This window comes from Strigops habroptila, chromosome 6 (assembly GCF_004027225.2).
Source record: "Strigops habroptila isolate Jane chromosome 6, bStrHab1.2.pri, whole genome shotgun sequence".
Taxonomy (NCBI): domain Eukaryota; kingdom Metazoa; phylum Chordata; class Aves; order Psittaciformes; family Psittacidae; genus Strigops; species Strigops habroptila.
The window spans coordinates 21,951,004-21,963,009 of NC_044282.2; the positions used below are offsets into that span (position 1 = coordinate 21,951,004).

General features: G+C 43.2%; 1 protein-coding gene across 1 annotated transcript; it reads left to right on the plus strand.

Annotated features, from left to right (window-relative positions):
- Positions 1–4,731: 4,731 nt before the first annotated feature.
- Positions 4,732–9,657, plus strand: NDUFAF4 (NADH:ubiquinone oxidoreductase complex assembly factor 4). Its single transcript, XM_030489483.1, has 3 exons — positions 4,732–4,914; positions 5,264–5,361; positions 7,690–9,657. The coding sequence occupies exons 1-3, from the start codon at positions 4,788–4,790 to the stop codon at positions 7,984–7,986; spliced, it is 522 nt and encodes a 173-aa protein (XP_030345343.1). The 5' UTR covers positions 4,732–4,787; the 3' UTR covers positions 7,987–9,657.
- The last annotated feature ends 2,349 nt before the right edge of the window (positions 9,658–12,006 follow it).

Below are 12,006 nucleotides of genomic sequence, written 5' to 3' on the forward strand. Positions count from 1 at the left end.
AATTACTCTGGTTTGTGTTGACTTTTTCTCTTTTTTTTAATGTACTTATAGTTCAAGAGAGTTGCACATCCTTGGTTTTCACTTGTTACTTTCACAGTAGATCTTTATATGTGTAACATAAACTTAAGTCAGAAAAAGATAGACACAGAGCAAATAAAGCAAACACAATGTAAAGAAACATGTTGACATGGTTTAAAAAAACATTAGGGGAAGGACAGGATGCCCACAAACATTTTTCTCAGGCCCAAAGGGATGGTGTTAATCTTGGGTGATTCTGGTGGATCAGCAAAGGCAGCCTGAGATGAGCCACCTCTCCATTCCACCCGGTTTCTTCTAACTGCTGGTTCACCTCCTCCTCACTGCAGCCGGTACAGCCGTTCCCATGACTGCTGGAGTGAAGTGACCTGGATGCAAAGTGCAATCTCTTAAAAACAAACCAACCACCCAACCAACGTGAGGCAACACCAGTTCAAGGTATTCACACTCCTCCTACCATATGCCTTTTGTTTCTCCTCCTGTGTTTCTGGGAGCTTTTTGTGGGACCAGTCAAACCATCAGTAACTGATACAGCTTGGAAAAGTTCCAGGACTTCTTTATTAAATCAGACCAGGTATCTGATGTTGTTTGCTCTGAAGAGTTCCTACACCCTTACTCTGGCAACAGGGATGAACAGAAGCCAGAATTACAGGAAAGAATGACAGTGTCAGTTCTCTCAAATAGTACTGCCAGTGAGAAAGGAGCATGAGGAACTGACCTACATGAGTAGAAATGAAATAGAAACGCACATGTAATTGCTATAATTAGTTAAGTCCACTACCAGGCTGCCTCATTCTCAAATATGCTGGCTCCTACTGTGCATTTCCAAGTCAAAGTAACCTGCCAATTGAGATATAACAATCAGATAAGAAAATTCTGAAAGATGATGTCAGGTAATCCAAGCCACAGTCAATTGGGAGAATTTAAATGTAATGTCTTTGAAATGAATGTTATTTGACAAGCAACCAGTGACCTGTCTGGGCTGGTGCGTGAGCCTGTAAACGTGAGCTTGCTGAATTCTCCATAAACTTCATCCATGTAAGGACTTGACAAAAGCTCCTTTACATAAAGCACTGCAGCCACCTAGCCTTGAAAAGATGCAAGTGTTCAGCAACACTCATCACAGCCTGGAATTAAGCAAAAGCTTCCCGTGTATTTCTAGGTTCTTGAGGAGCCAGTAAAAGACAGATCAGTTGAAGCCAGTAACACAAAACCAAGCTGAATTAAGTAACAGAACAACCAGAAATCACTGAAAGGCAGCAATGATCAAAATGTTCGTCTTTCTTGAGGTCGTCTTTACAAAGTTGCAGGACAGCCATTTTTGCTTGGCTCATAATCAATTCTTGCTAATGCTGTGTTCTCTGGTTGTGCCTAACACTGATGAGATAAGGAACAAATGGATCAATGTTCTCATTGTATTTACTGGGAAACCAGTAATCAGGACAGAGGACTCAATTCCCTGCATCCCAATTATACATGAATTTGCTAGAGTATCCCTTTAGATTGACATAAATTATGAACCAACAGCAACAAAAATATGAGGAAAACAGTAACAGTGGTAGAAAATATGGACAGCATCAAATATAAACCTATGCCACTGCTGTATAAGGGCACTTGTAATTTTCCTCTGTTGTAAATCTCTAGGTTGTTCCCAGACCATAAATCATACAGCAAACTTCACCTGCCTCCTCTCAAAGACTCTCAAGTTGGGCATTAAAAAACCCCCTCTTATTTCACTGAGATTACTGTCCATGTGGACTAATACCATGATTCCTGTTCCCCTGAAGAGCAAAACAGCAGAGGAACCTTAGCAGAACTCAGAGCAAAACAAGTTAATGCCAGACATTCCTATTCTCCCTTCTCTAAAGGGAATTTTCAGTAGACCAGACTTTTGATGCTAGTTGACTAGCAAAATAGATCTTTGATTTTCCATTCAGCTACAGAACTAGCTAAGAATGAAAAATGAAGAACACACAATGTAAAATCAGAACTGGAATGAAAAACTGAAACACGAAATTCAAAGAATGGTCACAAACATACTTTTTATTTTCCAGATGCAGGAGATCTAGTGTGGCAGCCCATGGCAGACGTGTATTGTGTGAGTACAGTATTTTTCTCTGATGTGTTTGATGCTGTCCGCTGTTGAGAACAAGCTGATGGTATAGACGAGCTCAGCTGGATAGTCTGTGTTCTTCTCATGGGCTGCTTTCTTAAAGAGCTACTTGAGAAGTGATTTATTTCTTTTGGTATTTTTAAATTCCCTGGAAAAATTCAGGCTCCTGAATTTCCTGGTTTGAGGAAAATGCATTCCATTTGTAACACTGTGAAAGCTGAATACACACAGATTTTACATTTTGAGGAACTACACATTCACTTTTTTATAATCACGCTTGCAGTACTTTATATAGAAACAAAAAAATCCAAGCTCTTGATTACTGATATTTAATATCAACATGGTCACATTGGTAAAATACCAAATTATCAAAAAAAAAAAAAAAAATTAATCTTAGTTCTTCTGCTCACTGGAGTCTAAGAAAGATTCTTCAGAATAAAAATCTTGTACTCCTGATGCTTCCCTAGACATAAAAAGAACAGCCTTGTGCCACCCTCAGTGATAGGAAGTGACAGGCAGAACATGACATCACTCTTTATTTTTAACTGACTGCCTTCTGGTGAATTTATTTTGCTGTCAGTAAATATTACAGCAGTGTTAGTCACATTCAGACTTTATGGAGACAGAAGCCCTGTCCCGAGTTTGATCCCAGAAGCTGGCAGTTCTTAGCTTTTGAAGGGAGGATCTTTATTCCCAAATTGGGCACAGTGGCTTACATCCATGGACAGATAGTAAGGATATGTCTCAGAGAAATGCTAAAGTTCACTTCAAAGGTCTACAACCACCAAAGGCATTCGTGTGAATTTTACCATTACAGCTGCACCAGACAGGCTAACCACTTCAAAAGAAAAACATCAAATCCTGTACTCAAGAACGTAGGTTTAGTCAGCAAGTAATTGACTACTGATATTTAATTGAACTTGTCACCAGCCAGAGTCCAGCAGCTCCTATCAGCATCCATGTTCCTATTATCACTAATGTCATTTTTCTTCTTAGTTATCACTTCACATGCAAGTGCCTAAAATAAGACAGAGTCGGTAAGTTTATTACCAGAGAATATAAATTAAAGTCACGTTTCTATCCTTCTCCTACTGCCAGTGAGTCTTTAAAATGATGAATGGGAGAAACTGCATGGGATCCCCCAAGAGAGCAGAGATCCAGCATGGACCATGCTTATGCTACCTTTGTCTCTACTGCCTTTGTACACCTATTTGGCTTTCCTCACCCACCAGCTTGTCTTGGCTTCTCTCTACAGAAAACGATGGCATTCATTATGGACTACTCAAGCACACTGTAGCTTTAATAACTACCACATCACCATTGTTATTACTAAATAATGCTACTAGTAGCAGACCAAGTTCTGAAAAGCCAAGTTTTGCATGCCCACGGTAATAAGCATGACCAGATGGATGCGAGGGCAGAAAGTATGTGTTTTCCTCCTGAAAAAGAACACAGCAAGAAGCTGGGTCCTGTCTCTGTCCTTCATTCCCACTCCCACTCCCACTCACTTCATTCATGTTACTTTTACCATGTATTACAAGAATCTGCAAACAGCACATACACAACTTAAAATAATTATTTATTGGCTAGTAAGTAATCACAGAGCAGCTGCAATTAATGAGCCACTAATAACCTCCTTTGATAAGACACCCTCTGAGCCTTGGTTGACCCCACAATTATATGGAGGACCATCAGGCTCTACTGCTTTTTGCAGCAGGCTGAGTCCTTACTGTTGCTTTTTCTCCTTCCTTAATCTCTGAGGAATTTCTGCCTTTTCATACTTACAATTTTTCTTAAACAGCTGATTCCATCTCAGCAGTTTTACCTCTGTCCACAATTTTACCTTTCTCATCTTGCACAGCTCTAGCCTAAGTACTTTCCCACAGCTCTTTCCCAAAGTTTAACCATTTTTGCACAAGTCAGACAGATAGTTATTTGGTTGGGCTGGAACAGAGGGGCACGCTGCTAACACTGCATAGCCCACAGATTCTGAACAGTACTGGGGCATTGACCAGGTTTCCATGTGCAGTGTGTCTTCTAGGTAGTATGTGCTTACAAAATTCACTTTCTGTCACTGAGTAAAGCAGTGAGGTGCCTGTAAGGAAACGCTGTACACGTTAACGACAGTAAGAGGCACAACGTCCCCAACTTCCACGATACCCTTACTCCACTAGAAACTTAGGAAGACTCAGGAAGCGGGCGAGGCGCGTTACACACACCTACAGCCACAGCCGGCCCTCCTCGCGGCCACCGGCCCCAGCTCTACTCCGGTCCCGCACCACCTCCCACCGACAGTCACCCCGCGGATAAACCAAGCGGCGACAGCTACGACATGACGTAACTGCCGCCTCCCACCGGCGCGGGGGACGCTCGCCGGGGGCTCCGGTCACCCGCGCGGGTAGAAAAGCCACGGCAGGGCAGGACCGGACCGGACCGCAAACCCGGCCGGGCGCTCGCTGTGGAATAAAAGCGGGACTCGGCTCCCCCGCGAGCCCCGTTTTCCCGGTGATCTCAGTGCTCTCTCTCCCCCCGCCGCCACGCACCAGGGCGCAGGCGCACCCGCTCTCCTCGCCGCCAGGCCGCTGCGCATGCGCCGCGGTCCCGCGCAGGCGCGGCGCGCGGGGTGCGGGCGGCGGCGATGGGCGGGCGGCTGGCCCGCGTGTTTCGCGCTTTCAACGTGGAGAGCCGGGCCCGCCGCGAGATCAGCCGGGAGAAGCCCAGGCCCGCGCCGCGGCACCGCACCTCCCGGCTGGATCAGCTGCCCGGTGCGTCCCGGCCTCGGGGGCTGGCGGCGGGGCGGGGGGTGTTGGTGGTGCCTGTGGGCCCAGCGCGGGAGGGGCAGGGCGGGCGCGGGGCGGTGGCGCGTCCCGGTGCGGGGCCGGTGACATTGAGCGCGGGGCGGCTGGGCGCGCGGGGCACGCTGGGAGCCGCCGCCGCCGGCGTTGGTTGCTGGGGGCGGTTGCCAGGCGCGGGCTCCGGGCCGGGTGCGCTCGGCGGCGGGCGCTCCGCAGCGCGTTGGGGCGTGGTTAGCCTGGCAGCGCGAAGGCAGTGAAACGTGTGACTCGGATCTGCCTTCTCTCTTCTCTTCTCCCTTCCCTCACCCCCCGCCTTTAGACCACCCCGAGATAAAAGAAGAAATTTACCGCAAGGACGATAGGCTCCTCACCTTGTTAAAAGATGTTTATGTCCAGTCCAGAGATCTACCTGTGCGGGTGAGCATGTCTCTCTGCAGGAGGCATCCTGGCATCGGCTTTGTGGTTTGCAAACTCGGCACCAGTTCTGTAGAGACGGAAATGCTCTGTTAGTGCCCAAAAGCTACCCTTTGTATAGATATAATCAGAGAATGGTTTGGGTTGGAAGGGACCTCAAAGATCATATAGTTCCAACCCACCTGCCATGGGCAGGGACACCTTCCACTAGACCAGGTTGCTCAAAGATAAAAGTGATCTTTTCATTACTCTTTTACAGATCAGTAGCACTGACTGTGTTTGACCCTGGGTCTCAAACATGTGACAGGTCATGACTGTACAAGCTTTTAAATGCTATGCAGTCTTTCTTTTTAACATGCTGTTGATCTTAGTTTGTTTCTCACCTGAGTTGCCACTTCTGCTTCCGTTAAGGCAGAAGGATGGTTGGCCAGCCTTTTGCAAAGGCGCAGCAGTTTGAGAGACATCTTTTGTAGAGTTGTTAGAAGAGATTGGGACTACTGTGGGAGCACGGATAGGGTAGAGGACAAAGACATCGACATTTTAGTGAACTCTTTAACTGCTGATGTTAATGTCGTGCTGTGCAGAGGCTTTTCCTTATGCAGCTGAGGAAGTGCCATAGCTAGGGTTTTTTTCTGCATAGCCTTCTGGGTTGTTTGGTGATCAGTTTCCTCATTGCCAAAAGCCGCAGTCTTTGACTTGGAAGGCAAAGCATACCCCTTCCAGCAAAATGCAGACTGGGGTTCAGTCCCCTCTTTTCCACCATGTTGCCTTATGGCTTATGCATTTTGCCTGTTGCATTATTGGACCACTTTATTCTAGCTGCTTTTTTCAGTAATAAAAGTTTTATAATCATCCAGCAGTAATATTCCTAAGCCTAACTTGCTACTTTCACAGTACCTTGTATTCAAGACTAAAAGTATTAAAAAATGCAGATTTCTGCAGTGTCTCCCTGAAGTTTCCAGGTAATCTCTATCCTTAATTTTCATAATAGAGTTAAGGACTCTAATCTTGAAGTGCTGAAGGTCTGATTTCAATTTCTTTCACTATTAATTTGTAAGCTTGTCAAGAGAGAAAATTCCAAAAGGGGCACAATCTTAGTGCTTGATTCCATGTCTACTCTGAGGTTGCTGCTATGTTAAGACTTGCTCCTGTGGTGTGTCTGCTTGCAGTTGTTAGGAAGAGCATGATTAATGTGTTAGCTTGAAGGCTTGTGGGCAAAACTTAATCTAAAAACTTTCTGCCTTATGTTATTCTGAATACTTTATGCATCATGTATGTGTGTATACATACCTGTGTGTGTATTTGGTGGTAGGTCTGTCCGTGGAAAGTGGAAAAGCACCAACTCTTAAGTCCTGAGGTGGCAGATACCCAGAGGCAGACACTTGAAAGATTGTTCATGATCTGCGGACAGTTCTAGCACAAAGTAAAAGAAACAAAAGGAGAACTGGCAGCATCATCAGACACTTTATGTAGTTTAAAAACAGACATGCAGTTATAGATGCTGTAGCATTGACATCAGTTTTCTCAGCTCGTGAGTTAATACAGGGTGTCTGTGGACTGATCAGTGGCTGTGGACTCATAAATTTAAAAGAACTTTTCCTTAACTTTAAGAAAGGTTTTCATTCTCTCTTTTTTGCAGTGTCATTTGCTGGTTAATTAATAAAAGACAATATGGGAAAGGCAGATCTGGTTTGGAAATGACTTGGAAGTATGAAGGGACTTGAGAGAAAAGAATTCACGTGTCTGAGCACTGTAGGAGTCATGGGAATTAAACTCCATGTGATGCTGCAGAATCGTTTCTTTTTGTCCAGCAAACCTTGTTCTCTATAGACAGAGCAAAAGAAGGGATATCTCTTAGCTGCAAAACTAAAATCTGAAAAAGAAAGGAAGTGGAGAGGAAGCTGTACGAAAAAGATTTCCAGTGGTATCAGAAGAAGGATACGAGTTTGTAGTATGATTTATTTTCTCCTTGCCATGAATCAGTACCAAATATTAGGTTATCTGCATTTACATTTGGCTACCAAAACCTGTAGTTTGACTAGTATGAAGGGCTGCTAAGTCTGCACAACACTTAAGAGTTCAGTAGATGGTAGCTTTTCAGAAGTTGGGTCGGGGTTGACATCGCGTGTAGAATGGCTGCGGAAGAACTGACAATTTTTGTGATATCAATAAGCAAGGCTGTGCAAGCCTTGTTTTTTTGTTTTTTTAATGCTGTGAAAATGTGGAAAGCTAATGGGAAATGCTGTATTTGGGAAAATGGCTTGCCTGCTACAGTATGCATAGTAAACAGAACTGCTGTTAAGATCTTTTTGTTTTCTTTCCCACAATTAGGTAAAAGATGGAGGTGGTGAACATCTTCCATGTAAACAGGAGGAAAAGAGACTTACAAAACTGGGCGACTTGGGAGATGTAGATGTTAAGAAAGTTCCCAAAGGCAAAATTTCCATTGTGGAGGCTCTTATACTTCTTAATAATCATAAACTTAATCCTCAAATATGGACTGCAGAGAAAATAGCAGTGGAATACAGTCTGGAACCGAAGGATGTCAACTCTCTTCTGGAATTCTTCATTCCTTTCACTGTGCAGGAATTTCCTAAAGAAACCAAAAAAGCTATAAAGTCAACATAAACATAATTACCAAAACCTTGTGTGATCTCACTCGTGTCTTAATTTTACTCTTGAGTATATTCAGTGTCTGGAAAGAGTTGGTAACGTGTCATCTAACAAGGCTGCTTTCTTCTACCAGTGAAGATGCATTCAAGTAATTCCATTCTATATTGGATGGCTTTATTTAAATGCAGCAATTATAGGATACAATTTGTAAACCAGAATATAACTAATAAGTTGTATGAGAGCACGTCACACTGATTATCCCATTTGTACGTTACAAGTTCAGTTAAAGCACCCAAGTTCACTGAGAACTTTACCTTAACAGATTGTCTTTCTTAGCAGAGACTTCCTGGCGTTCAGCTAAATCAGTGCTCTGAGTGTACTAGCTCTGTCGTTTCATGTTAGTGTTCTTTCAAGGACTTGCTGTCAAGGTCTGTGTATACACAAACAGCTGTATTTCTTTTGTATAAGAATGGAATAGTATTTATGCTTTGTAAAGGCGGCTAACTACAAGATCATTTGGGAAATTAAGCTGTGTCAAACTTAAAAGATGACCACTTTCTGATGCTGGGACAGTAGCAGCTGATGTGTAGCTCCTTTTCCACTTTGTTCTGATTTAGCTTAAATAGCTGCACCTTCCCAGGTAGTGTTTGTCAGTCAATGAATTTGTAGAGTGATCTGCTAGCATCAGTCTCCTGCAACAGTCCCTGGCACCTACTGTGTGAGAAATAATGCTCGTAATTAATAGGTAACTATGAAATGCAACTGGGTCTACTAATTGGACCAACTAGTTGGTCTTGTGTAAATGTCTGCCTGTCCTGTTACAATAGCCCTTTTTCCCTTTGGAGGCCTTGCCTGACTTATGCAAACGTCAGGTCATGCTCGCTCACAGTAAGTTACTCACATGCTACCAGATTGAAGATGAACATCATCCTTTCCAGATGTTAGTAAAGAATGATGCAAAGTGTGAGGTGGTAACAGGTTGTTACCTCATTGAGGAGGGGAGATAATCAGAATTGATATTTAAAAATGCATTATGGTCACCTTCATTCAAAAGAAACAAACCCCAAATTTATGCAGCACTAACATTCCTAGTGCCCATCACCAAAGAAGTATTAAGAGGTTGGGAGTTAGTACCAGGCATAGAATGTAACTTTCTTTTACAGAATTTTTCTGCCAGGTCTTAGATTTCAGAGTCTGGTAAATATCTTACCAAGAAGATGATCAGCTTGCTATTTCACAGCAAGATTCCACTTCTCTCTGAGATGGAACAAGGTATTTACACTAGTTTGCTACAGTGTATTCAACGTTTTGCTTGATTTTGCATTCTGAAGTACATAATGGTGTACCTTGGAGCATGACACCTAAGTGCATTGTATGAAAATGTGAAATTGTTAGTTTTTGGATGTATGGATTGGGGATAAGCCTGTCGTTGTTCCTGTAATGTAATGGGGACAGAGCTGCGCTCTGAAACTAATGCATCTGAGTTACGTGTCACAATAAGATTTTTCTTTGTTTTTCACAAAATACTCTGCTTCATAGAATGCTGTAAAAGAAATACTTTACTGTTCAAGTGCTGTGCGTCCTAATGTAATATTTAAGGTAATATTCAGAAAACAGCTGTGGAATGCATTTGGTACAGATTGTGTTGTTATTAATGGAAATATGATTTCCTTCTTTAAAAATGAATCTTTAATTACGTATTGGAGTTGATTAAAAACTCGCTACAATCAGCACCAGACAACAGCTAACCCATGCCCCTTGACTAAAGTGGTATGTATTTGGGCTTCTTTTGTGTGCCTTTGTGACTTGTGGTGTGGCTATGCCATTTCAGTACCCTGTTGCACACAGAAAGTCCCTAGAGGCATTATGGCTTACTACTGCTTTGCTTACACCCTTTAGCAGCCATGTGCTTTGGAACATTTGGTGCTCATGTTCAGTGCTGCAGTCATACCTTCAGGACAAAATCCTGTCCATGAGTGAGATTTCTGCAAAGCTATCCCCCTTTTCTCTGGAGCCAGGATCTCGTCCTCAGAATATATTGGCAATGGTGGAGAAGCAGGCAGGTCCCACAGCACAGAGGTGGGCCAGGGATCCATCTCCCTGGAAGCAGGTGAACTCAGTGGCGCAGAAGGCTCTCTTGGAGCAGGGAATTTCTCTGGCACAGCACATTCACTTCAGGAAAATGAGATGCAATGCAGTGGCACATGGATTATTCTGCCTATCACCTGCCCCACCTGCTGGGCAACATCAAACCTCCATTATGCAGGCATTGCTGATGGTATGGGATCATGTAAAATCTGAACTTTTATCTACCCAAATTATCCATAGTCCAAACGTTTAGCTCTCAGTCTCCACTGATATGGAGTGTTGTACTTGCCCAAAGCTCACGAGAAGATCCAAAAGCATGGATTTTCACTCTGGCAGGAAAGCCTGTCCCTGATCAAGCACTCTCAACACCACGATCTTGTCTTGTGTAGGTGACTGGCCACAGCCAGCTGCAAGGTCCTTGGCAGGTGTGTGCATCAGCTGTGTTCAAGTAAGTATGTGTTTGAAGATAACGGCTGTCTTTAGGGTTGATGTCTGCGACAAGGCTATTCTCACTGTTGCATCTTTTCTAGAATTGCGCATTTCCTTTCTTCCAGTTTCAGGGGACTCTATTCATCAGTTGTCTTGCCTGAGTACCAGGTTTTGGGTTTGATGCAATTTCTAATCAAAAGAATAATGGTATTTTCTTTACACTAACTTGATTTTGTCTGTCCCCTTTCTGTCTGTATTCACTTCCTGTAGCTGTTCGGCTGTCAGCTTAAGGAAAAGGTACTCTTCAAGTAACTGTTTTGAAGAGGTAATTACGGGGAATTTTTGGGAACCTACAATTCAGTTTTCTGGTACTCGTATGTGGAGAATTTTTCATGTTTCATTGCCACGCATTTGGTGCACCAAATTGAGCTCAGATGTTTTTGGCCACCATACAGAATCATTACATTTGGTAGGAAACAACCTGCCTCTCTCAAAACTGCTTTGTTCTTGCCGGATTAATGTAAAACGCATAGCAAGTATAAGCTTTGTAAGCCTGTAAGACAGTTGTTTCATTTCTGGTGTAAATGACACATTGTTAGCGAATGTCTTCATGTGTGGTATTATTATACCAGTTTTCCAAATGCCACTGAATAAAGCCAGGGCCACCTTGGGCACTGAGATAGAGTGAGTGCACAGGGCAGGCTAAGCCTCAACTGGAAACGAGGGTTACGTTCCTGGTGAGACATCAAATTTAATTTCTTCTGGCCAGGTATATTGGAATTCCTGGCGAGAATTTTTCCAAAAAGTGTCTCTGGGGGAATCTAGTACCTAACCCACATTTTCTGGGACATAGTCCTGTTCCTCTAGCCTTGCTCTGTTGTTAAATCTATACCCAGCCTTTTCAAGCCAGACTTCTCTGGTATGAAAACTTTATGCAGCTGCACTTTGCTCTTTACTAGCTCACATGCAAACGTTGGTTGTATTCTGCCCTTTCAGTGTCAACAACCTCTTTTATTTCTGCAGAGCTGTCTTGCCTTCGAGGAGCAGCACATCTGCTGAGGTAAAGATGAGAGGACTGAGCACATGTTTTGCTCTGCAGAATTTGTGAATAGGATGTAGCTTTTCATACATCTTCAAAAGCTGCTCTTTTGGGATATGTGAAACTAATCTTGTGCTGTCTCACCATGCATTAATCATAGCTAGGTTCTTTCAGTTTGATGCCAAGACAGCAAGATTGGAGCTATGAGGCAGGAAAGAGTTTTAACTCTGCTTTCTGTGCAGGTTAGTCAGAGGGAACATCAATACGAAAAGCGATCTTTCTGTAGCCTTCCAGCACTGGGAACTTGTCTTTTAAGCTATCTCTTTTTACTCAAGGAGAAAAGAAAATGTTTATATGTAAGAGATGTGTACTAAACTTACAAAGTGGAGCATCTTATTTGTGTATTGAAAAATCAAGTCAATCCTCAAGTAGTCAAAACAGGCTCAAAATGCAAAAGTTTTAAAAGGCATCTCTCTCAC

Excerpts from the sequence above, each read along its gene's own strand:
- NDUFAF4 (XM_030489483.1), top strand. The coding sequence starts at position 4,788 with ATGGGCGGGCGGCTGGCCCGCGTGTTTCGCGCTTTCAACGTGGAGAGC. Across the intron at positions 4,915-5,263 it reads CCGGCTGGATCAGCTGCCCG|ACCACCCCGAGATAAAAGAA; the intron begins GTGCGTCCCGGC and ends CCCCGCCTTTAG. Across the intron at positions 5,362-7,689 it reads CCAGAGATCTACCTGTGCGG|GTAAAAGATGGAGGTGGTGA; the intron begins GTGAGCATGTCT and ends TCCCACAATTAG.